Source organism: Pogoniulus pusillus, chromosome 10 (genome assembly GCF_015220805.1).
Source record: "Pogoniulus pusillus isolate bPogPus1 chromosome 10, bPogPus1.pri, whole genome shotgun sequence".
In the NCBI taxonomy this organism is placed as follows: Eukaryota; Metazoa; Chordata; class Aves; order Piciformes; family Lybiidae; genus Pogoniulus; species Pogoniulus pusillus.
Window position 1 is genome coordinate 38019776 of NC_087273.1, and position 26135 is coordinate 38045910.

General features: G+C 44.0%; 1 protein-coding gene across 2 annotated transcripts in view; it reads left to right on the forward strand.

Moving 5' to 3' along the window:
• CDH7 (cadherin 7) overlaps positions 1-26135 on the forward strand; it is a 107576-nt gene that overhangs the window by 58153 nt on the left and 23288 nt on the right. For both annotated transcript variants that reach the window (XM_064150285.1, XM_064150284.1), the window contains exons 4-7: positions 2221-2340; positions 6230-6397; positions 9424-9611; positions 21979-22232. In XM_064150285.1, the coding sequence (XP_064006355.1) occupies positions 2221-2340; positions 6230-6397; positions 9424-9611; positions 21979-22232 (730 nt within the window). The remainder of the gene's footprint in view (positions 1-2220; positions 2341-6229; positions 6398-9423; positions 9612-21978; positions 22233-26135) is intronic.

Sequence of the window (26135 nt, forward strand, 5' to 3'; positions counted from 1 at the left end):
GCTCCAGGCCCCTCACCAGCTTCATTGTCCTTCTCTGGACACCTTCCAGCACCTCAACATCTTTCTTGAATTGAGGAGCCCAGAACTGGACACAGCACTCAAGGTGTGGCCTGAGCAATGCTGAGTACAGGGGCAGAATAACCTCCCTCATCCTACTGCCCACACTGCTCCTGAGCCAGCCCAGGATGCCATTGGCTCTCTTGGCCACCTGAAAGCTGAGGATGTGTGACATACTTTGTCTGACATGGGCAATTTAAGAAGCTTCTCCTCCCCACTTCCTGAAAAAAAAAGTGCAGATAAACCTGACCAGATTACAATTTATTTTGATTTCAACCTGGATTCTTGCTGTTACAAGGGTTGGGTTTTTCTCTCCTTAAAGAGTGGTTTCTAACTCTCTGTTCAACCTGGATTCTTGCTGTTGCAAGGGTTGGGTTTTTCTTTCCTTAAAGAGTGGTTTCTAACTCACTGTTCAACCTGGATTCTTGCTGTTGCAAGGGTTGGGTTTTCTCTCCTTAAAGAGTGGTTTCTAACTCTCTGTTCAACCTGGATTCTTGCTGTTGCAAGGGTTGGGTTTTTCTCTCCTTAAAGAGTGGTTTCTAACTCTCTGTTCAACCTGGATTCTTGCTGTTGCAAGGGCTGGGTTTTTCTTTCCTTAAAGAGTGGTTTCTAACTCTCTGTTCAACCTGGATTCTTGCTGTTGCAAGGGTTGGGTTTTTCTTTCCTTAAAGAGTGGTTTCTAACTCTCTGTTCAACCTGGATTCTTGCTGTTGCAAGGGTTGGTGTTTTCTTCCCTTAAAGAGTGGTTTCTAACTCACTGTTCAACCTGGATTCTTGCTGTTGAAAGGGTTGGGTTTTCTCACCTTAAAGAGTGGTTTCTAAACTCACTGTTCAACCTGGATTCTTGCTGTTGCAAGGGTTGGGTTTTTTCTCTCTTTAAAGAGTGGTTTCTAAACTCACTGTTCAACCTGGATTCTTGCTGTTGCAAGGGTTGGGTTTTTTCTCTCTTTAAAGAGTGGTTTCTAACTCACTGTTCAACCTGGATTCTTGCTGTTGCAAGGGTTGGGTTTTTCTTTCCTTAAAGAGTGGTTTCTAAGCTCTCTGCTTTCATTTTCATGCATCAAAAAATGTGATCATTCAAAAAATGAGCACTCTTAAACAAGTGCTTCTTTTCACTAATGCTGTGTTTGAATCCAGTTAGGAAGGAATCTGATCCTCTGTTGAAGGCCTTTACTGGTCATCTGCCAAACTGCTGCAATATGAATTTGCAACCTAACCTCCAAACAGAGTCCTAGGCTGTTGAATGGAAAAGCCTCAGTGTTCCAGAGAAGCTGACAGTGAGAACAAAATAGTCCTTTCTGGCTGTCAAAAGGTGATGACCACAGACAAGACCTTGGCTTCCAAATGCTGTTTTACTCTGCTCTCAGCATACATTGTGGATGCTGTTGTACAGAAGAAAACCTAAAGAGAACCAGTGTGGAGGGTATGAAAATAGGAACTGAATGCAGAATGAGATCCTCACAAAATACACCCTCCTTGCTAGCCAGTCAGACATTTCACTTTCTTCTTTCTGTCAACACATTTTCTGCTCAGGAAGTGTTTGTGCAGCAGATTATTACCACAGCTGATGCTAAAATATTGAAGATTACTGAAGGAAATGGATACTTTTCAGAGGCTTTTAGAGGCAGCTCCTACCAGTTTTTTCTCTGAGTTGAAACAGAGCCTCTTGAGCTTTATGAAAGGATAAATGATATTATAGGCTAAAATAATTTGTTTATCTATCTATATGTGTGCAGATATCAAGATGTATAATACTTCTATATGCCTGCCTATTTGACATGCATTATGATTTTAGCATGAGGAGTTCCAGGGGAAATTATTGCCATCCTTCATACGAAAGTATACTTTGGATGTTGGCATCATTTGAGAGCTCACATAGCCTCCACCAGCCAAAGGCAGAGAGAAAGAAGGGGAGTGAGATGGTTTTTATTTGTCTGGCTCAAAGGCTGAGGCTATTTGAGAAGACAAAACTGTCTAAGAGCCGATGCTACTCATTTGCAGCGAGGGCATTTTGCTCTCAGCTGAATCCACATGGATCTGATGAACGGTTGCTAAAAAAGAAAGAACCAAAAGCCACCTCAGACTTTTCCAGTCTGTTGCTTAAGTGTAGCTCAAGTTTTTTTTGGATCTTTTATGAACAAAAGTCCCTTCAACATTTTGCAGGTACCTCCGTGGTTCAAGTGACAGCCACTGATGCGGATGATCCTACGTACGGCAACAGCGCTCGAGTGGTTTACAGCATACTGCAAGGGCAGCCTTACTTTTCTGTGGAGCCCAAAACAGGTAACTGCCAACAAACTCTCTGCAGTAAAGCTCACAGGCTCACAGGATGTTAGGGGTTGGAAGGGACCCAAGGAGATCATCGAGTCCAACCCCCTTCCAGAGCAGGACAATCCTATCTAACACAGATCACAGAGGAACACATCCAGACAGGTCTTGAAAGGTTCCAGAGAAGGAGACTCCACAACCCCTCTGGGCAGCCTGTGCCAGTGCTCTGTGACCCTTACAGTAAAGAAGTTCCCCCTTGTGTTGAGGTGGAACCTCTTTTGCTGCAACTTACACCCACTGCTCCTTGTACTATCCCAAAGCCTGTCCCCCACCTCCTGGCAGCCCCCATCTCAGTCTTCTCTTCTCCAGACTAAACAGCCCCAGGTCCCTCAGCCTCTCCCCATCAGCCATGCCCTCCAGTCCCCTCATCATCCTCGTAGCCCTCTGCTGGACCCTCTCCAGCAAATTCCTGTCCCTCTTCAACTGGGGAGCCCAAAACTGAACACAGTATTCAAGATGGGGTCTCACCAGGGCAGAGTAGAGAGGGAGGAGAACCTCCCTTGATCTGTTGAGGGAGAAGAAAAAAATCTAACAGAAAATGTGCACTAAAACTTGCTAGAAACTTACTAACGAGGTCCCTTGGTTAATTTAATACATTTGGACTTTGTTGATCTTTTAATCTCTTATTCTTCAGAATAGATTATGAAACCCACACATCTGTGCTATGTGATAAGCAGGCACTGCTGGAGTGGAAAGTTTTATCATCTTTTCAATCTAGCTCCCTGCTCTCCTGCTTTTTTTTTTGCCATCTCTCCTGATCAAGGGAAATTTCAAGATGCTGTGGACAAGTTGGTTTGGTTTGGTTATTTTGCAGATGTTTGCTTTAGAGCTAAATGTCACATAGCCAGACTTAACCTTAGGTGAAGCTTTATGGCATGGTGATCTCTCCACTCTGCTTTTCAAGCTGAGGTTTTGTTGTAAGAAATGCATATTTCTTTTGGTTATTAGTTTGAAGAACAAAGCCCTGTGCTGCCTGTCTTTACCTGATGTAACATTTTGTGGCCACCTTCAAAATAACTTTATCTGCTTTACTGTATTCATGGAGTTTTGTGACTGTTTTAAAGCACAAGAGAATGCAACCTCTGTTGCTTTAGTAAGCATCACACTTTCTACTGTATCATTTCATAGAGGAGGAAAATCAAGTTGTGGCTCTGCTCAGTTCAGTTTTCATAGACTCATAGAATCAACCAGATTGGAAGAGACCTCCAAGATCATCCAGTCCAATCTATCAGTCAGTCAAATCAACTATTTGACATCCTGTGTTCTTTTGGTCAACAACTGTAGCAGAAGCAGGAACTATAATTCTATTTATAATGCATTTTTTAACCCTATTTATCCTAAAAACATGTGCAAGGTGAATCAGAGCTGAATCCCAATTATGAAGTTTTGGTCAACTACTCTATTTAGTAGAAACAAGAAGTATAATTCTATTCATATTGCATTTTTAACTCTTTTTATCCCAAAAACATGTGCAGTGTGATTCAGAACTCAATCCCAGTGCTATGAACTTTTACTCAACAACTCTATTTAGCAGAAAGAAGTTTAATTCTATTTATACTGCATTTTTTAACCCTATTTACCCTAAAAACATGTGCAATGTGAATCAGAACTGAATCCCAGTGCTACTTTTGCTCAAGAACTGTAGCAGAAGCAGGAACTATAATTCTATTTATACTATAATTCTATTTATATGTATTCTATTTATATATTATAACTATAATTCTATTTATAATTCTATTTATACTGCATTTTTTAACCCTATTTATCCTAAGAACATGTGCAATGTGAATCAGAGCTGAATCCCAATTATGAAGTTTTGGTCCACTACTCTATTTAGTAGAAACAAGAAGTATAATTGTATTCATATTGCATTTTTTAACCCTATTTATCCTAAAAACGTGCAATGTGAATCAGAGCTGAATCCCAATGATGAACTTTTGCTCAACAACTCTGTTTAGCAGAAACAAGTTTAATTCTATCCATATTGCATTTTTAACCCTATTTACCCTAAAAACATGTGCAAGGTGAATCAGAGCTGAATCCCAATGATGAACTTTTGCTCAACAGCTCTATTTAGCAGAAAGAAGAAGTATAATTCTATTCATATTAGAACAAGGCCATCCTCAGCAGGGATATACAGCACTTACTTTCCTCCCCATTGAGTGTGATTTGCAGTGGTTTCTCTCTGCCTGCCTCTCCATGTATATCTGTGTGCAGTGTGTATTGTCATCATGACTTAATGACTGCAGGCAGCCCTTGAACAATAATGTGATAGCTTGTGCTAAATCAAAATCTTTAAGGACTCAAAGTGAAATGTTTGCATACATTTTCACTTTGATGCCACGCTCAGATTTCCTGTGCAGCTGATAATTAACTTCCAAATGATTGATTAACCTCGCTTGGCAATTTAAAGCTGGGAGATAAAAACAAGCAGGCCAGAAGAAGGAATAACAGCTGAAATTGCCTGTTAATTGTATTTTGACGTGCCCTGTGAAATGGGTGAAACAGTGCCAGGCAGCCTGTTCGTGAAATAGATGTTTCAACCCAGAGATGATTAATGGCAAGTCTTGAGTTCATAAGGGGAGAAAGAAACAAAACTCTAACCAAAACATTCAACCAATATCAGATGAAGAGATATGTGTCCCAACGTGCCTCTCCTTTATTTAGCTTGTTTATGTTTCCTTTGCTGCTGAGGCTAAGTGCTGGTGGAGTAAACGACTGCCTCTGGAAATCAGAGTTAGAGGTTTTACTGTGCACCGAGCATGAAATATTCATAAAGTCATCACATTTTGAGAAGGCATGTTTATTTTCTGAGCTAGATCAACAGAACTGGAAGGCTGGAACGTGGAGCTTTCGTCTGGTTTTCATGTCAAGTGAATTAGTTACAAATTGTTGGTAATTTCATGTGTGCGTGGAGTGCAGCGCGATACCAGCAGTGGCAAGAACTGGTGTGATAAATGGCAGCTCCAGGCACTCTGAAAGGAATCTTGACCTCTGAGCCTTAAAAATGAATGCAGAATATTCTGTTCTTCCTGACTGAAAGAGTGGGAAATCGAACCCAGAGAGAATCATAGAATGGTTTAGGTTGGAAAGGACCTCAAAGCTCAGCCAGTTCCAACCCCACGCCATAATCAGGGGCACCTCCCACTAGAACAGGTTGCTCAAGGCCTCATCCAACCTAGCTTTGAATATCTCCAGGGAGGTTGTGGAATCACTCTCTGTGTCAAGAACTTCCTCCTCACATCCAGCCTGAACCTGCCCTAGCATGACTTGAAACTGTGTCTCCTTGTTCTGTTGCTGGGTGCCTGGCAGAAGAGCCCAACCCCACCTGGCTACAGCCTTATCCAACCTGGCCTTGAATACCTCCAGGGAGGGAGCATCCACAACCTGCTCCCAGTCCAGTGCAGATGATGATAGGGCCTCATCCAAACTGACTTTGAACACCTCCAGGGAGGGAGCATCCACAACCTCTCTGGGCAGGCTGCTCCCAGTCCTGTCCCAGTGATGATATCTTCTATAGAAAGGAGTGTTACCCAAGATGTTATGGGTAGGGGAGAAGGGAGAAGATATCTGAGACAAAAACCCCCTACCAAAACCAGTCATGGATGGCATTACTTAAAGAATCTAGTACTAAATAATAATGGATGGATTTTGGTGAGTGCCTTAAATGAGCTCATAGTGTGTCAGTCCAGCTCCCATCCAGAACCACTCATATTGGTGTCAAAATGAATTCTTTACTCTGCTGTGGCAGTCATTGATCTGCTGCTACCTTTGAAAGGCAAACTCAGCTCTCATGGTAACGTACTTGCTTGTGCAACCACTGACATACCTTATCCTACTGCAGGTGTTATCAAGACAGCCCTTCCAAATATGGATAGAGAAGCCAAGGACCAATACCTGCTGGTTATTCAAGCCAAGGACATGGTTGGGCAGAATGGGGGCTTATCAGGGACTACATCTGTGACTGTCACGCTGACCGACGTCAACGACAACCCACCCCGCTTTCCACGCAGTAAGTGCTTGTGCAAAAACAGGGCTTGCCCTCTGCTCTCTAGATGTTTCCTTTACAAGTCATGTTCTTTCTAAACAAAGAGGCAAACTGCTCAGCTTCCACGTTGAGTAATTTGAGAATCATGAGCAGCAAGATATAGCACAGGCTCACAGGATGTTAGGGGTTGGAAGGTACCCAAAGAGATCATTGAGTTCAACCCCCTCTGCCAGAGCAGGACCAGAGAATCTAGTGCAGGTCACAGAGGAACCCAACCAGACAGGCCTTGAAAGTCTCCCAAGAAGGAGACTCCACAGTCTCTCTGGGGAGCCTGTGCCAGGACTCAGGGATCCTTACAGTAAAGAATTTCCCCTTTGTGTTGAGGTGGAACCTCCTGTGCTGCAGCTTATGTCTACTGCTCCTTGTCCTATCCCAGGGAGCAGTGAGCAGAGCCTGTCCCCCCCATCCTGACCCCCAGCCCTCAGAGATTTATAAACATTTATCAAATCCCCTCTCAGTCTTCTCTTCTCTAGACTAAGCAGCCCCAGGTCCTTCAGCCTCTCCTCATCAGGCAGTGCTCCAGTCCCCTAATTGTCCTCCTAGCCCTCTGCTGGACCTTCTCCAGCAGATCCCTGTCCCTGTTTAACGGAGGAGCCCCAAACTGAATGCAGTATTCGAGATGAGGTCTCAGCAGGGCAGAGTAGAGAGGGAGGAGAACCTCCCTTGATCTGCTGGACACACTCCTCCTAATACACCCCAGGATCCCATTGGCCTTCTTGGCCAGTTGAATGTTGTTTCTTTAACTTGGAGTCACAGAATCAGTCAGGATTGGAAGGGACCACAAGGATCATCCAGTGCCAACCCTCCTGCCATGCCCAGGGATACCCTACCCTAGATCAGCCTGTCCACAGCCTCATCCAGCCTGGCCTTAAACACCTCCAGGCATGGGACCTCAACCACCTCCTTGGGCAACCCATTCCAGCCTCTCACCACTCTGATAGCAGAGAACTTCCTCTTCACGTCTAGGCTGAATCTCCCCACCTCCAGCTTTGCTCCATTCCCCCAATCTCCTCACTTTTAGTCCTTCATATTCTTTGGCATGAGGAGGATTTCTCTTGTGCAGGCAGTGTTCCTGAGGAGCTAATCTCAGAAGAGCTGGAAAGTCAGCTTATCTCTATTTTCTCCAGCCAAGGTGGCTCTCACGCTAAGCTAAGAACAGAGTACACAGCTGCCTGTTCAAACTGAAGAGCTCACTTTATTAATAGCATCCTGTCTGGGGTGGTTTTCTTTCTTTTTCCTTTAAAAAGCAAACCTGAAACCAAACCAAAACCAAATAAAACAAGCCCCAAGTCCTTCCAGAGTAGAATAAGAATAATGGGAAGAATATATTCACATCCACCCCAGCCTCACCTCCAACAATATAAGGAATCATAGATCTGTACATAACAGATTTCCTGTTATTTCAAGCCACCAACTGCTTGAAATAATAATAGATGAACTGAAGTTATTTTTTGAAGGTGAGGGTGTTATTGGCTACAGACTGCACTCAGATACCCTTTTGACAGCATATATTTCATTTTCTACTTGAATGAGAAAGCTGGAGTTCTCCAGCATGCAGATGGTGCACTTACTGTTAAGGAAATGAATATATATCAGTTTCTAGCCATAGTCAGACTGAAAACAGCCTAATCAAGGGACACAGCTAGAAAAGGATAAGATTTATTTGACTGACCTATTTGGGTTTTTTTCCTCTTTTATGGAACAAGAAGTAAAATATTTTTTGCACTGGAACTCTGTAGCAATGATTTGCACTTCTGTTTTGGATTGGTTTTGCATCTTTGCCTTCTACTTCTCTTACCCTTGGAAGAAATTATGCCCACAGTACTTAAAGAAGAGTCCACCCCATTCACTTCATGATTTGCACTTCTGTTTTGAATTGGTTTTTGCATCTTTGCCTTCTATTTCTCTTACCCTTGGAAGGAATTATGCCCACAGTACTTAAAGAAGAGTCCACCCCATTCACTTCGTGATTTGCACTTGTTTTGAATTGAGTTTGCATCTTTGCCTTCTACTTCTCTTATCCTAGGAAGAAATTATGCCCACGGTACTTAAAGAAGAGTCCACCCCATTCACTTCATGATTTGCACTTCTGTTTTGGATTGGTTTTGCATCTTTGCCTTGTATTTCTCTTACCCTAGGAAGAAATTATGCCCACAGTACTTAAAGAAAAGTCCACCCCATTCACCTTATGATTTGCACTTCTGTTTTGAATTGGGTTTGCATCTTTGCCTTCTATTTCTCTTACCCTTGGAAGAAATTATGCCCATAGTACTTAAAGAGGAGTCCACCCCATTCACTTCATGATTTGCACTTGTTTTGAATTGGTTTTGCATCTTTGCCTTCTACTTCTCTTATCCTAGGAAGAAATTATGCCCACAGTACTTAAAGAAAAGTCCACCCCTTTCACCTTATGATTTGCACTTCTGTTTTGAATAGGTTTTTCATCTTTGCCTTGCATTTCTCTTATCCTAGGAAGAAATTATGCCCAAGTACTTAAAGGAAAAGTCCACTCCATTCACCTCATGATCTGCACTTTTAGTTTTAATTGGTTTTGCATCTTTCCCTTGTATTTCTCTTACCCTTGGAAGAAATTGTGCCCACAGTACTTAGAGAAGAGTCCACCCCATTCACTTCATGATTTGCTCTTCCGTTTTGAATTGGTTTTGCATCTTTCCCTTGTATTTCTCTTACCCTAGGAAGAAATTATGCCCCCAGTACTTAAAGAAGAGTCCACCCCATTCACGTCATGATTTGCACTTCTGTTTTGGATTGGTTTTTCATCTTAGCCTTGCATTTCTCTTATCCCAGGAAGAAATTGTGCCCCCAGTACTTAAAGAAGAGTCCACCACATAGAAACTCTAGCAAAGAAAGGGCAATTCCTTTTTAAATTGAGTGTGTTCAGGTAGCCTGAGTAAATAGGCAAGGCCATTATTGAGAGGTAGATTTACAGTCCCAGAAGGTTTAATTAATCAGAGTTTTAAATTTCCCAGGGTCCTATCAGTATAACGTGCCAGAGTCTTTGCCAGTGGCTTCTGTGGTGGCCAGAATAAAAGCAGCAGATGCAGATGTGGGGCCTAACGCTGAAATGGAATATAAGATTGTGGATGGTGATGGTCTGGGAGTGTTCAAAATTTCTGTTGACAAAGACACCCAGGAGGGAATCATAACAATTCAGAAGGTAAGTCTGATTTTTCTCACTCCTTCAGGCTGGATCTGTGCAAGGTAAGGGCACGCAATTAGAGTACAAGCTTTTGTTTCTGAGAGCTTTATCAGCTGTAAAAGCCTCCACTGGCACATCTAATCTTGACTTCAGTGTGCCCCTATTTGACTTGGGCTGAAATTTCTGGTGGTCTGGGTTTTTATGGCAATAGCTGTGTTGTTTTGATGTGGGTCCTTTTAAAGCTCATGCATGCAGAAGCTTGGATGGAAATACAAAACTTAGTCTCACTCCTCCGTGTGAAAATATATCTTAGAGTAAAAATGCAATCTCTAAATACAGAAAGGATGGCAACTCTAATTGCCTTTGGTTGGTGTTGAAATTATGAGAGGCCTGGAACACAAACCCTGTGAGGAGAGGCTGAGGGAGCTGGGAGTGTGCAGTGTGGAGAAGAGGAGGCTCAGGGCAGAGCTCATTGCTCTCTACAACTACCTGAAGGGAGGCTGTAGCCAGGTGGGGTTGGTCTCTTCTGCCAGGCAACCAGCAACAGAAGAAGGGGACACAGCCTCAAGTTGTGCCAGGGGAGGTCTAGGCTGGATGTGAAGAGGAAGTTGTTGGCAGAGAGAGTGACTGGCATTGGAATGGGCTGCCCAGGGAGGTGGTGCAGTTGCTGTGCCTGGAGGTGTTCAAGCAAAGCCTGGATGAATCACTTAGTGCCATGGTCTGGTTGATTGGACTGGGTTGGTCTGAATGATTTTGGAGGTCTCTTCCAAGCTGCTTGATTCTATGTACCAGTAAGAGTAGTTGCTTTACAATATATTATATTATAAAGTGAACATATTTAAAGGGATATTTATTTCTGCTTAGTTTCAGACACATAGTTAGAAAATCAATTTATTACAAGTGAAAGCATATCTTGCTTCTATAAAAGTATTTAAGCTAAGCTTCCTTACCTTGCTACAACACATTTCAAAGAGCATCCTCTTGCCAACTCAAAGTGTGCTGAAGGATTTTGCAAGAAAATTTAAATTTTGAGGAGAACAGGGGGAAAAATAACCACAACCTCTAACACCTTAGGCAGAAGTATCTCATAAAAAATCACACTCTCAGCGTGCGAATGATTGGCAATGACTATAGTGCATCTATGATCCTAGCGCTGCTTAGTGCTTCAATTCCCTCTAAAATGTGAGACTGATTTGGCATTTTAGACTTTGTGTATGCACCTGAACAAAATCCTGTGCTTGTGGTTAATATCATTCCCTAGAACTTTCATTCCCCACCCCCCCAAACACTCTTTAATCTCTGTAAACTTCACCTACCAGTTGTGATGTTTTGGCTTTGGTTTGTTGTGGGTTTTTTTCCCTCCCTTCCTTCTCTGATGCATCAATTCCTTGCTTTGTTGTTTTTTTTTTCCCCCTCCCTTCTCTGATGCAACACTTTCTTTCTTTGTGGCTTTTTTCCCCCTCCCTTTTCTGATGCATCAGTTCCTTTCTAAAGCAACATAAAACTTCAGTAACATTTCTCCTTTGAAAGAGTTTAATGCTGCGTGACTTTGCACAGCTAATTCTGATGCCTTGAACACCTGCTGAGAGCTGGTAAGCATACATAGATGTTACAACAAATAGAGGATGTTCAGCTCCCTTGAAAGAGCAGGCTTTAATATGTGTGATGTGAATCATCTTCTTTGAAGGCAAGAAACAGCCCTCTATGGCTTCTTGACTAATTCCTGCCTAGCATGCTTGAAACACAAGCAATGAAGAGTTAGTTGTCTCTTTATTCAGCAGCCAAGTTCAATGTGCTTCATTCAGCTTTCTGAGCAAAGATCTGGAGGAAATATGCCTGTCCTAGAGGGAGAGCATTTATCAGTGTCACAGTGAGCAACAGTGAATCAGCTGGGGGCTTCAGTGATGTGATTTGAGGAATGATAAGGTTAATGTTAATGTTTACTCTGCTGTTGTAGTCATTGTGTTTGTTACTGGAATATCCTGATTCCACTGTTCTACAGGAGACAGAATAAGTTTTGTTTGTTATTTCAGTAGTCACTTTATCTAGAGAGCTGAACTGGGCTCAGACTAGATAGAAGGAAGAAATTCATGACGAGGGTGAAATGTTGGCAGAAGTTGCCCAAGGGGGATGGTAGAAGCCTCATCCCTAGATGTAGTCGCGAATCATAGAATCAACCAGATTGGAAGAGACCTCCAAGCTCATCCAGTCCAACCTAGCACCCAGCCCTATCCAGTCAACTAGACCTAGGTACCAAGTGCCTCATCCAGGCTTTGCTTCAACACCTCCAGGGATGGTGACTCCACCACCTCCCTGGGCAGCCCATTCCAATGCCAATCACTCTCTCTGCCAACAACTTCCTCCTAACATCCAGCCTAGACCTCCCCTGGCACAACTTGAGACTGTGTCCCTTTGCTCTGTTGGTTACATTGGATGCATCTCTGAGCAATCTGATCTGTCTGTCCTTGCTCACTGCAAAGGAGTTGGAATAGAAAACCTTTAAGTGTCCCTTCCAACCCAAACCTTTCTGATTTGATGATTCTATGACATTTATCTTGAGATGTGCTATGGGACTACATTAAAAGGTTACTAAATTTCATCATGAAGTACTGTTCCAATTTGCTAATGATTTTTTAACTTGACACTGCCATATTTTGTGACAAGAATTCAGATTTTTTTCTCTGCAGCATCAGGACATTCCTCTCATTTTCCTACTGTTATCAGCTTTTCTTCCTCTACCACAGGGCACTTGGTGCTGTGGTCTAGTTGACTGGATAGGGCTGGATGGTGGGTTGGACTGGATGATCTTGGAGGTCTCTTCCAACCTGCTTGATTCTGTGATAGTCAAAGATGAGGCCCCACGCTGAGGAACACCTCACAACCCTCTGGATTCCTTTATCAATCTGTTCAGTATCCAGGAAACTTGATGACTTGCCCAGTGCAGAAAGACCTTCCTTACCAACCCAGCAGAAAACATTGTCTAGGAGGGGAGAAAGTAAGTGAAAAGCTCAAGTAGAGTGGCTAACAGGCATGCACACACCTTGTGGTTCTCTAGAGAAGAAGTATGCAGAAGACCATCAATGTCCTGTGTGTGCAGGTTGAATGTTTCAACCACTGAGCCGTACCTGTCAGATCAATGTGGAGCTGGGCAGAGGTTGTACCTGTGTGCTAGTTTGAAGCTAGCTAGAATGTTTTGATGAGAAGAATTCGATTACAGGCTGTGATAATATGTGCCTGTTAGTAAAGAATCAGAGAAGAAATGGAGTCTGTAGCCCGTAATCACAGTGTCATAAGCTCTTTTATGTTGGAAAAGCTCTTGGTCATTAGAATGATGTCATAGAATCTTTAAGGTCATCGAGTCCACCTGCTAGCACAGCACTGCCAAATCCACCACTAAGCCATGTGCCTCATCACCATGTGTACACAGTTTTTACATACCTCAAAGGACAGCGAGTCCACCACTTCCCTGGGCAGCCTGTTCCAATTCTTAACAGCCTTCCTGCCTAAATATTTTACTATCTGGGCACCTGACCTTCTGCACACCTCTGAGTGCAATTAGCTCTCTTGTTTTCAATCATCCAAAGCACTGAGAAGCAGCTCAGCCTTCATACCATACACATGCCCATCTTTTTAAACTCATTTGTATTTGTATGCTCAGATGACAAGTCTGTGTACACATCAAGCAGCAAAATGCCAAGGCAAAGACTTTTGAAAAGGCATGCTTTGGTTCTAAATGCAAATGCATGCTTCAGCTTTGCATACTTCTGCTGCAATTCTACATACGAATCAGCAGGCTAAGCAGCAAAGTCAACGCCAGTAGCTCTGAGCAGCTGAAGGCACTGCTCCATTCATTCCTGTGCTGGGTGTTATACAGAAGATTTGGCACCTGATTGTTTGTGCTCCATGCACAGACTGAGAATTGTACATTCTGTTCTGAGACCATTTGATAAATTGATTTCCTCCCTAAAACCCAAGGCAATTTTTTCCTAACACGCAAAGAGCATCCAGTGAAAAAGAAAAGGAAACACAACAACTAACTAAAATACTCCCCCAAACCAAACCAAAACCCAAATGAAACAAACAAACAAAAAAAGAAACAGCAAACAAACAAAAAAATCCCCAAGTCAAACAACCTCCTCCCTCCCCAAACCAAACTCCAAACCAAAACCAACCAAACAAAAAACTCAACTCAAACAAAAATAAAACCCAAAACCCAAACCAAGCCACCCAAACATGTAGTCAGGCTGGAGCTGGTCTCTCCTCCCAAATTACTAATGATAAGACAAGAGGAAATGGCCTCAAGTTGAATCAGGGGAGGTTTAAGTTGGATGTTGGCAGGAAGTTCTTTCCTGAGCAGGTGGTCAGGCACTGGCACAGGCTGCCCAGGGCAGTGGTAGAGTCACCATCCCTGGAGGTGTTTGAAAGGAGAGTGGATGTGATGCTTGAGGCTATGGTGTGGTGATGAAGGATGCTGAGATGAAGGTTGGACTGGCTGGTCCTGGTGGTCCTCTCCAACCATAGCCATCCATAGTGATTAGATGTTGTGCTGAGGGATTTGGTTTAGCCAAGGACTTGTCACTGTGAACCTAATGATTGGACTCAAGGAGCTTGAAGGTCTTTACCAATCTGAGAAATTAAGTGATTCTGTGATTCTGTAATTGTTTCAGTTGGAAAAGTCCCTTAAGATCATCAAGTCCAAACATTAAACTGACAATGCAAGTCCACCACTAAACCCACACCTCCCCTGGCACAACTTGAAGCTATTACCTCTTGTTCTATCATGTGAGTTGGGAAAGGAGACTGACACCCACCGTAGCATCCCTTGGGTCCAGCCACCAGCCCCTCGTGCTTCCCCAGCCCAGTGCTCAGGCCCATGATCTCACAGTATCTCACAGTATCACCAAGGCTGGAAGAGACCTCATAGATCATCAAGTCCAACCCTTTAGCACAGAGCTCAAGGCCAGACCATGGCACCAAGTACCACGTCCAATCCTGCCTTGAACAGCTCCAGGGACGGCGACTCCACCACCTCCCTGGGCAGCCCATTCCAGTGTCCAATGACTCTCTCAGGGAAGAACTTTCTCCTTTATCTCATTTACATTTCTTACAAGTACAGGTTTATCCTGGTTCACTCTGTGACTCAGTTCTCCATCTGCAGAGGCAGATCAATTCCTTTTTGTGCTGTCATTTGTAATTCACATTCTGCTCTCAGTGCTCTGCTAGTAAGGACTTGGATCATTTGCATAGCTCCGTTTCACAGCACTGAGGCTGTTAGGAAGAGAAGTGCAATCTTAGGGAATAGATTGAAGCCTTAAAAAATGTGTTGGGTTTCTTTCTGCAGTGGCAACCTTAGAACTGGAGAAATGTTTATGGAAGTGAGAAATGATTCTGTTATTTAATATGACAGACCCTGAACTGTCCATGCAAACCTACACATGGAGAACTTCAAACTGAATTCGTGTCTACTCTTTACAGATTCTGGATTGTAATGCACATGAATGGAATCTTGGCTTCACTTTCTGTGCAAAATACATCCACAGGACCATACTGCTTGTGGCTAAAAGCAGTGTACTGAAAAAGGCATCATATAGGTACAGATTTTAGGAGGAAGTTGTTGGCAGAGAGAGTGATTGGCATTGGAATGGGCTGCCCAGGGAGGTGGTGGAGTCACTGTCCCTGGAGGTGTTCAGACAAAGCCTGGATGGGGCACTTAGTGCCATGGTCTAATTGATTGGCCAGGGCTGGGTGCTAGGTTGGATTGGTTGATCTTGGAGGTCTCTTCCAACCTGGTTGAGTGTATGATTGTATTATTATGATTGTATACATGATTGTATGATTATGATTGTATGCATGATTGTATGATTGTCATTGTATGTATGATTGTATGATTGTGATTGTATGTATGATTGTGTGATTGTCATTGTATGTATGATTGTATGATTATGATTGTATGTGTGATTGTATGATTATGAGTGTATGTATGATTGTATGATTGTGCTTGTATGCATGATTGTATGATTATGATTGTATGCATGATTACTCTCTAGGTGCTTTCATGTTTGACAATCAGCCTGGTTGATTCTCTGATTCTATGTAGCCAGTGACAAATACTAAGATTTCCCATGGTACAGTTCTTGCTCAACTTTCCCTTCTTTTTACCCCTCCAATACACAGCCCTATCACACATCATCACCAAGTAATGTGAATGCTAGATGGGAAAAATGGGGAAAATAGTGCTGCAAAGTACCTGCTCACAGAAATTAGCTGCTAAGAGATTAGTCTAAAACCTGAGTTCATTCTCAGAGTAATGCTGGCAATTATAAAATACGTGGGGTTTAGGCATAAGCTTTTGAGTGAAAAGCTATCTTTTTATTGCTGTTAACATTTCACTTCTTTCCTTCCTTTATTTTTTTTTTTCCATCAGGAAATTTTCTTTCAATTCTAGATCGGAGTTTACAATGTAAGAACTTGAGGCTTCCGTGGTTCCTTTGAGAGATAATGTGCATTTGTTTGATGTACTGCAGTTTTCAGCATAAAGCCTCAACTGGGCTTTAAGGGGGGAAAAAAAGCAAGCAAGAAAGAGATTTTCACCTCTGAAAAGCACATTATTACCAAGTTACCATACAATAAAAAATGAGCATTACAGAAATGGGCGACCTGTGAAGGATAATTACACATCCAGCCTCTGCAATAGAGAGGACTCGCTCTGTAATTCCCTTCAGATGGGTTAAAATTCTTACCCCTTAAAAGGAAAAAAAAGAAGAAAGACTCCCACAAACTGCCAGAGGAGAGAAAGATGAATGGATCCTGCATGGGATCTAATCAGATAATACTAATGCACAGATATTAATGGAGCTGTCAAGCTCTATTCAGTGTACTGAAGGAGGGATATTGTCTGGGCATTGTCCCCTTAACCTTCAGCGCTGATGCAGTGATTTGTAGCCTGTCGTCTTGGTATCCCCTTATTGGAATCAAGTGCTCTTGTTATAGAAGCAAATAGTGAAGGTATGATCTGAAGACCTGTTAAATAATGCTCTCTGTGTAACAGATGCCAGTGATAATTAGATGAGAAGGAAAAAAAAAAAGTGGAAATCTTGTTTTCAGGCTTTCATTAGATTCCGTAGCATGCAATGGCTTCATTATGGCCTCTACAAACTGTTGAGATGTTGCCACCAGCTCAAAAAATCTTCCATACTAATCATAGCTTTACTACCTGAAGGAAGGCTGTAGCCAGGTGGGGTTGGCCTCTTCTGCCAGGCAACCTGCAAGTCTCAAGTTGTGCCAGGGCAGGTCTAGGCTGGATGTGATGAAGTTGTTGGCAGAGAGAGTGATTGGCATTGGAATGGGCTGCCCAGGGAGGTTGTAAAGAAAAGCCTGGATAGGGCACTCAGTGCCATGGACTAGTAGATTTTCTAGGACTGGGTGCTAGGCTGGACTGGATGAGCTTGGAGGTCTCTTCCAACCTTTTTTTACTTAATTTTCCCAGATTCCATTCTGCCTCCAAATCTGCTACTTGTGTATTCACCATAGAGTCTGAGGATGTTTAGCTCCTATGAACAGGCTGAGGATGGTGACTGAACCTTTAGTAGGCATCATCACACCTCGCAGGAGACAGACTCTGCTACAAAGAACTGAAATAAAGTAGTTCTCTTGCCCTTGATGTTGTCAGATTCCTTTGCTAATCCATACCTAAGCCAGCAGTGTGCACTTGCAGCCTGGAGGGCCAACCAGATCCTGGGCTGCATCAGGAGAAGTGTGGCCAGCAGTGTAATGGTTCTGGAGCCCCCATTACAAGAAGGATGTGGATGTGCTGGAGTGTGTCCAGAGAAGGGCCAGGAGGATGCTCAGAGGCTGCAGCAGCTCTGCTGTGAGCACAGACTGAAAGAGTTGGGGCTGTGCAGGCTGGAGCAGAGGAGGCTCCCAGGTGACCTTCTTGTGGCCTTCCAGGATCCGAAGAGGGATCAACAAAAAAGCTGGGGAGGGACTTTTTAGGCTGTCAGGGAGTGACAGGACTGGGGGGGAATGCAACAAAACTGGAGGTGGGCAGATTCAGGCTGGAGGTGAGGAGGAAGTTGTTGAGCAGGAGAGTGGTGAGAGGCTGGAATGAGTTGCCCAGGGAGGTGGTTGAGGCCCCATGGCTGGAGGTGTTTGAGGCCAGGCTGGCTGAGGCTATGGCCAGCCTGATCTCAGGTAGGGTGTCCCTGGGCATGGCAGGGGGGTTGGAACTGGCTGATCCTTGTGGTCCCTTCCAACCCTGACTAATTCTATGACTCTATGATTCTATACCTACCCTCTCCTAAACACCAGCTGCTCCCCACTGTGTATGTAAATGCATTACATTTTTTATTGCTTTAAATTCCATTGACAGGAACCTTCTTAGCTTTTGGAAGCTATAAGCAGCATTGGCTCCCAGAAAATATCTGAGAGAATCCTAGGGCAGAATTCTTGTTTCTGAAAGCAGATGTTTTCCTCTTCCAGCTCCTGAGAACCTCTTAGTATTGCCTGATGTAAAACAGGCATTCACACGAAGATCAGCTGGTTTCTTCCCTAGAAGAGTTTTGCTACACTCACAGTGAGCTCCATATGGTGATTTTCTCACATGTTCACGGCTGTTGCAGGAGGTGAAACCTGTTCTTAGTGATGAGAACTGTTCAGAATGTGCATCTACACCATCGTTAGCTCTGCAGTCCCCCTCTGCGAGGAAATGTCTTTCTCATGGATCAGAGAATGGTTTAGGTTGGAAGGGACCTCAAGGATCAGCCAGTTCCAACCCCATGCCATAGGAAGGGACACCTCCTACTAGAACAGGTTGCTCAAGGCCTCATCCAACCTGGCCTTAAACACCTCCAGGGAGGTTGTGGATGACAGAAGCACAGAATGTGATCAAGAATCCTTGATCACATTCTGTGCTTCTGTCATCCACAACCTCCCTGGGCAGCCTGTGCCAGTCTCTCACCACCCTCACTGCAAACAACTTCTTCCTAACATCCAGTTTAAATCTCCCCTCTGCCAGTTTAAACTCATTACTTCTCATCCTGTCATTACAAGACCTTGTCAATAGTCCCTCCCCAGCCTTCCTGTGGCCCACTTCAGATGCTGGAAGGCCACTCCAAGATCTCCTTGAAGCCTTCTCTTTTCCAGGCTGCAGAGCCCCAACTCTCATAGCCTGTCCTCATGGCAGAGCTGCTGCAGCTCTCTGAGCATCTTGGTGGCCTCCTCTGGACTCACTCCAACACTTCCCTGTCCTGCTTGTGCTGGGGGCTCCAGAACTGCACCCAAGACTGCAGGTGGGGTGTGAGGAGAGCAGAGCCAAGGGGCAGAATCCCCTCCCTTGCCCTGCTGCCCACACTGCTCTTGCTGCAGCCCAGCACAGGGTTGCTGTCTGGGCTGCACTCACACTGCAGGCTCCTTTTGAGCTTTTCATCACCCCAGACCCCCAGATCCTTTTCCTTTGGGGTTTGTTTCCCTTCCAGTCTGACACTCCTGTAATCCAGTTAGATCAGGAATGATCTCTTTCTATGTTACAAGATTGAAATCTGATGAGTTCAAAATGTGGGTCAGCCATGGCCATCAACATTGACATGGAAAGCATGATTTAATTTATTAAAGTTCTAATTTAGTCATCTTGAGGCAGTGCAGAAATGTGGACACATCTTTACAAACAATAATGGAAGCAATAGTTCCTTAATTATTCTGCTTGATCTGTGCAGATTTAAATGGATGTAATTTGTCTACATAGGTTGTGCACCTTTAAATCAGTTTTCATAATGTTTTTTTTCCTCCCCCTCAGGACAGTTCTGGTGTTGATGTTAACACAGCATAAGAAGCTATTTTATCTGGAATCTCACAATGCCTTTCCATGCATGTTTGATTAAGTGCTGCAATAATCTAATCTCAAATCATCCAATTGCAACAGATACATCACTAATTATTCTAACTGAATTAGCCTTCCCTTTTCTTCCACTTACTGATTTTTGTTCATTCTGACTGAAAATATTCTCTTTGTTCAAGTCTTCTTGTGGTTTGGGTGGGGATTTGTTTTAGAATCTTGGAATCAGAGAATCAAGCAGGTTGGAAGAGACCCCCAAGATCATCCAGCCCAACCTAGCACCCAGCCCTAGCCAATCTACTACACCATGGAACTAAATGCTCCATCCAGTCTTGAACACCTCCAGGGATGGTGACTCCACCACCTCCCTGGGCAGCCCATTCCAATGCCAATCACTTTCTCTGCCAACAACTTCCCCCTAACATCCAGTCTAGACCTCCCCTGGCTTTTCCCTTTGTTTTGTTTTATGTTGTTTGTTTGTTTGCTGTGGGTTTTGTTGTTGTCTTGTTTTGTTTTGTTTTTTAATTAACACATTTCAGCTTTTTTCCCTCTGGCAATCTTTGGTTTATCATTTTCACTGAATCACAGAATCAGTCAGGGTTGGAAGGGACCAGAAAGATCATCTGCACATGGCAGCAGGGTTGGAACTAAATGATCCCTGTGGCCCTTTCCAACCCTGACTGATTCTAGATTCTGTTACTCAGTTTCAACCCCCCTGTCATGGGCAGGGACACCCTGTCCTAGATCAGGCTGGCCACAGCCTCATCCTCCAGGCATGGGGCCTCAACCACCTCCCTGGGCAACCCATTGCAGCCTCTCACCACTCTCATGCTCAACAACTTCCTCCTCACATCCACTCTGACTCTCCCCACCTCCAGCTTTGCTCCATGCCCCTTACTCCTGTCACTACCTGCTGGCCTAAAAAGTCCCTCCACAGATTTTTTGGAGGCCCCCTTCAGATACTGGAAGGCCACAGGAAGGTCATCATGTGATGCTGTTATTGGAAAATGGAAGGTCTTAAGATATTTATGTCTTTGTTTACCTTCTTCCCTTGCTGCACATCTGGCTACATCAGTTCCTTAACTGTTGTCAGCATATAACCTAACTTCTGAGACGTTTTTCATCACCCTAACACCACATCACATTGGCATCATGGCTGTGAAGGTTTGTTTCGCAGCACACATCTTGTTGCACTTCAAAATACAAAGCCAAATTGAAAATTAAAAGTTATTAAAGATGCTTTAAGTTAAAATAATAAAAAATAAAGACTCTTTAATAAAAAAAAAAAAAGTATTAAAGATGCTTTAGTGAAAAAAAAAACCATTAAAGATACTTCAGTACAAATACTGACCCAGTTGGATGCAGTATAATAATCAGCATCCAGACAACATTTCTTTTATGGCCTGTGTTGGGAGGGCTATGGATAGCACAGCTCTGATTCAGTGCAAGAAGTGAGCTCTTGCACAGCATGAGGATCACATCTTGCTGTTTGGAGAAGTCTTGTGCTGCCACATAGAGTTTACAGAAGTTCAGTGCCTTTCTGAGCATGATGTGTTGCAGTTCATTTTTATATCCAGACTGGTTACAGCTGTGCTGTAATGGCAGCACAGTCACTCACTTTAAGATGCTCCTCTGGGACTTAGAATCATAGAATCAACCAGGTTGGAAGAGACCTCCGAGATCATCCTCAGGCTGGACGTGAGGAAGGAGTTGTTGAGCATGAGAGTGGTTTCAGTGAGCCTGGAATGGGTTGCCCAGAGAGGTGATTGAAGCCCTGTTCCTAGAGGTGTTTAAGGCCAGGCTGCATGAGGCTGTGGCCAGGCTGATCTAGGGTAGGGTGTCCCTGCCCATGGCAGGGGGATTGGAACTAGATGGTCCTTGTGATCCCTTCCAACCCTGACTGATTCTATGATAATATGATTCTGTGATTCTATGATTCTATAATCTCCAGTCCTATCACCTATCCTATTCTAACTGGATGGAGAACTTAGACCCTGGCACATGTAGGTCAGCAGATGTGTGTTTCACCTCAGCTGCTCCTCTGAGCCAGCACAGGGATGTTTTGCAGATGCTGTCAGATTATTCTGCAAGCAGCTCTCATGTCCCTGCCTATGGCTGTCCCTGCCAGTTTAAACCCATTCCTCCTCGTCCTGTCATTACAAGACCTTGTCAATAGTCCTTCCTCAGCATTCCTGTAGCCCCCCCTTCAGATACTGGAAGGCCACTCCAAGGTCTCCTTGAAGCCTTCTCTTTTCCAGGCTGCAGAGCCCAAACTCTCTTAGCCTGTCCTCACAGGAGCGGTGCTCCAGTGTTCTTGTTTCACTGAGGGGGTAGACCTGTCTTTACTCTTAGTGTCATTGGGGAATATTCACTAATGAGGGACTGCAAATAGTACTTTAAGCTAAAAAAAAAAGAGCCACCAACTACATTCTACCAATCAAAAGTGCTGAATAGAAATGGCAATGTTGACTTTATACTCAATACCAGTTGCAAGTGAAACAGTTTTGCTGCAGCGTCAGTGGCTAATAAAATTGCTCACTGACTTTGCCTCCACAGGAGCTGGACTTTGAAGCTAAGACAAGCTACACCCTGAGGATAGAAGCAGCCAATATGCACGTTGACCCTCGCTTCCTAAGCCTGGGACCCTTCAGTGATATGACAACAGTGAAGATAATTGTGGAAGATGTGGATGAGCCTCCAGTGTTTACTTCGCGATTGTACTCCATGGTGGTGTCTGAGGCAGCAAAGGTTGGCACCATCATTGGAACTGTAGCAGCCCATGATCCAGATGCTTCCAATAGTCCTGTCAGGTAATAGTTGCTTCTTTAATTTACTTTTGTGTTGTAGTTGTTCATTTTGCTGTGGGAGGGTCTTTGGTTACACTCAAAGCAATTAGAATCACAGACTCATTTAGGTTGGAAATGTCCTTTAAGATGATTGAGCCTTACCATTAACTCTGCCAATTCCACCACTAAGCTATACCCTCAAGCTTCACATCTGTATGGCTTTTAAAAACATCCAGGGGTGGTGACTCAACCACCTCCCTGGGCAGTCTGTTTCCATGCCTGAAAATACATTCAGTTAAAAAAACTTGTCCTGATACTCTTAAATTTCTGCAGGAGGAGGAACACATAAAGCATAGAATGCTTTAGGTTGGAGAATCATAGAATGCTTTAGGTTGGAAGGGATTCAAGGATCAGCCAGTTCCAACCCACCACCATAGGCAAGGACATCTCCTACTAGAACAGGTCACTCAAGGCCTCATCCAACCTGGCCTTGAACACCTCCAGGGAGGTTGTGGATGACAGAAGCACAGTTGTCTTCTGGATTCTAACAGGAATCTCCTCAGCAATAACTTGTACCCATCACTCCTTGTCTTTTCCATGTGATTCCTTGTTAAAAGGGAGGCTTCATCCTCCTGGTAGCCACCTTTTCTGCACTGGTTCATGGTAATAAGATCTTCTTCTGCTGTCTACAACTACCTGAAGGGACGTTGTAGCCAGATTGGGGTTGGTCTCTTCTCCCAGACAACCAGCAACAGAACAAGGGGACACAGTCTCAAGCTGTTCCAGGGGAGGTCTAGGCTGGGTGTTAGGAGGAAGTTGTTGGCAGAGAGAGTGATTGGCATTGGAATGGGCTGCCCAGGGAGGTGGTGGAGTCACCATCCCTGGAGGTGTTGAAGCAAAGCCTGGCTGAGGCACTTAGTGCCATGGTCTGGTTGATTGGCCAGGGCTGGGTGATAGGTTGGACTGGGTGCCTCTCTCTTTCTCTCTTCCTATATTTGCAACATATTTAAATTATACCTGGTTCCTACCAGACATAAACAAGTCCTGGGTGGATATTTGGCATGGGTTTTCTTGTGGAATGTATCTTTGCTGAGCTCTTTCTTTGCTGTAGCAGTGTTTTCTGGCACTGCTGTTAGCATCTGCTCTAGCAGGATCATGTAAAGTAGAAATAAATCCAGTTCCATAGATGCAGTCTATGCTCAGAATGCTTTTGATTCCTGAATAAGCACAAGGATGAGTTTGTTTGCCTTGATCTGTTTAAGTTTAACAATGCCAGCATGAACGATTTAGCTTTATCACCTGCTGAACTAACATCTTAGAGATCTCTCCTTCTTCACAGCTTGGCAGTTGAGAGTGAGGAAAAAGAAAATCAGAGTTTATCTGAATGCTTGTGAGCCTGGAGCACAAACCCTATGAGGAGAGGCTGAGGAAGCTGGGGTTGTTTAGCCTGGAGCAAAGGAGGCTCAGGGCAGACCTCACTGCTGCCTACAACTACCCGAAGGGCGGTTGTAGCCAGGTGGGGGTCGCTCTCTTCTCCTAGGCAACCAGCAACAGAACAAGAGGACACAGTCTCAAGTTGTGTCAGGGCAGGTCTAGGCTGAATGTGATGAGGAAATGGTTGCCAGAGAGAGTGATTGGTATTGGAATGGGCTGCCCAGGGAGGTGGGGGAATTGCCATCCCTGGAGGTGTTGAAGCAAAGCCTGGCTGAGGCACTTAGTGCCATGGTCTGGTTGATTGGCTGGAGCTGAGTGCTAGGTTGGACTGGCTGAGCTTGGAGGTCCCTTCTGACCTGCTTGATTCTATGAAATTCTATGAAATGCATTGTTGGTGGCACTCACAGATCACACAATTAAAAGCTGTCCTGCATCTGCTGTGATAGACATCAGAGCCAGATCCACCTAAAATTGGAATGAGTTAAGGAGGATTAATGCAGAATACTTTTCATGATCTATTTAAGAAGTTTAAATTATTAACCTATAAATAAGTATCCCAAATCCCAAACTTTAGACTATGATTATATTGGTCGAAAAAATACTGTGTTTTTACAGTTAAAACATTGAAGTTACAAGATCAGACCTAACTAAAACCTCAACACTGCTTGGTGGGGGAGGGGAGAAGTAATATATCCTTTAAAAATAAGAGGTTATCTTTTATGGACCAGAGAGCTATTGATGTTTGAAGTAGCTTAAATAAAGGATTTAAAACAACTGCAGCTCAAAGATTTCCAAGTATTAAAGGCTGCAAGGAATTAAAGGATTTGGAGTATTTTAAATCATCATTTTTTTATTTCTTTTTGGGGAATTTGAATGTGGATGTAAGGTTTGCAAAGTAGTGAAGGCAAATGCCTTGCTTCCTACCCATCAAAAATGATTTTCCTTCTTGTTTCATAAGAATCTGTTGTCTCATTTATGCAACTTGTTTGCTTTGCCTCTACCTCCCTGCTGTCTACCCCCTCCTCCCTTCCTTCCTTCCTTCCCTCCTTTCCTTCCCTACTTCCCTTCCTTTCTTTCCTTCCCTCCTTCCCTTCCTTTCTTTCTTTCCCTCCTTCCCTTCCTTTCTTTCCTTCCCTCCTTCCCCTTCCCCTTCCTTCCTTCCTTCCTTCCTTCCTTCCTTCCTTCCTTCCTTCCTTCCTTCCTTCCTTCCTTCCTTCCTTCCTTCCTTCCTTCCTTCCTTCCTTCCTTCCTTCCTTCCTTCCTTTCTCCTTCTCTCCCTCCCTCCCTTCTCTCACTCCTCTCCCTCCTTTCTTCCCTATCCCCTCCCTCCTCCCTCCTCTCCATTCTTCCTTCCCTCCCTCATTGCTTTCTTCCCTCCCTCATTCCTTTCTCCCCTCCCTCCCTTCCTCTGCCCTTCCCTCTTCTTATTTCTTGCTTGATTTTTGTTTCCTTTTCTGCCTTTCAGACCTGTCCTCTTCTCTTCCTTCTCTTCCTCCATTGCTGTTTGTCTCTGGCTCTTGGCATTGCACAGTGATAGTGTTAATGATTGGGAAGTCTGTGTGCTGGCAGGAGATTGAGTGGCAGCTACAGGGCTTGCCAAGACTGACTACATAACAGGTGACAGGCATTGTCTCGTGGGGGAGCTTGCCAGCCACAGAGCAGCTGAAGAGCACTGCTGACCAAATATACGACAGGGCTGGCATGAAATAGAGTCAGAGATGAACTGCAGTTAACATATCTCGAGGTGGAGGGGGAGTGGAAAGAGAGAGCCTTAATCCATGAAAAGTGCTGTCACTGTTGTTGTTGCAACCCTTCTCTTTCTCTCACTGTGACATAACACAGTAAAAAGCAAAATAACATAAATCTAGTTAGCTAACAAGTGTCTGCTCTAAGATTTTGCAGCCAGGAGGGATAGCTAAAAACACACTGATACAACCAGGTAGAAGCTGATATAGTACAACATGGAACAAACAGATAGAGTCAGAAGATCATCATATCTGGACATCCTTTTGTTTAACTCTCTTCCATAGTTCTTCTTTTCCACATTGGTCAAATGATTTATTTAATGCTTTGGAATCATAGAGCCATAGAATGGTCTAGGTTGGAAGGGACCTCAAGGATCATCCAGCTCCAACCCCCCGCTGTAGGCAGGGACATCTCCCACTAGAACAGGTAGCTCAAGTTCTCACCCAACCTGGCCTTAAACATCTCCAGGGAGGAAGCAGCCACAACCTCCCTGGGCAACCTGTGCCAGTGTCTCACCATTTTCACTGTAAAGAACTTCCTCCTAATATCCAGTCTAAATCTCCCCTCTGCCAGTTTAAATCCATTACCCTTCATCCTGTCATTACAAGACCTTGTCAATAGTCCCTCCCCAGCCCTCCTGTAGCCCCCTTTGCATACTGGAAGGCCACTCCAGGGTCTCCTGGTAGCCTTCTCTTCTCCAGTCTGAAGAGCCCCAACTCTCTCAGCCTGTCCTCATAGCAGAGGACA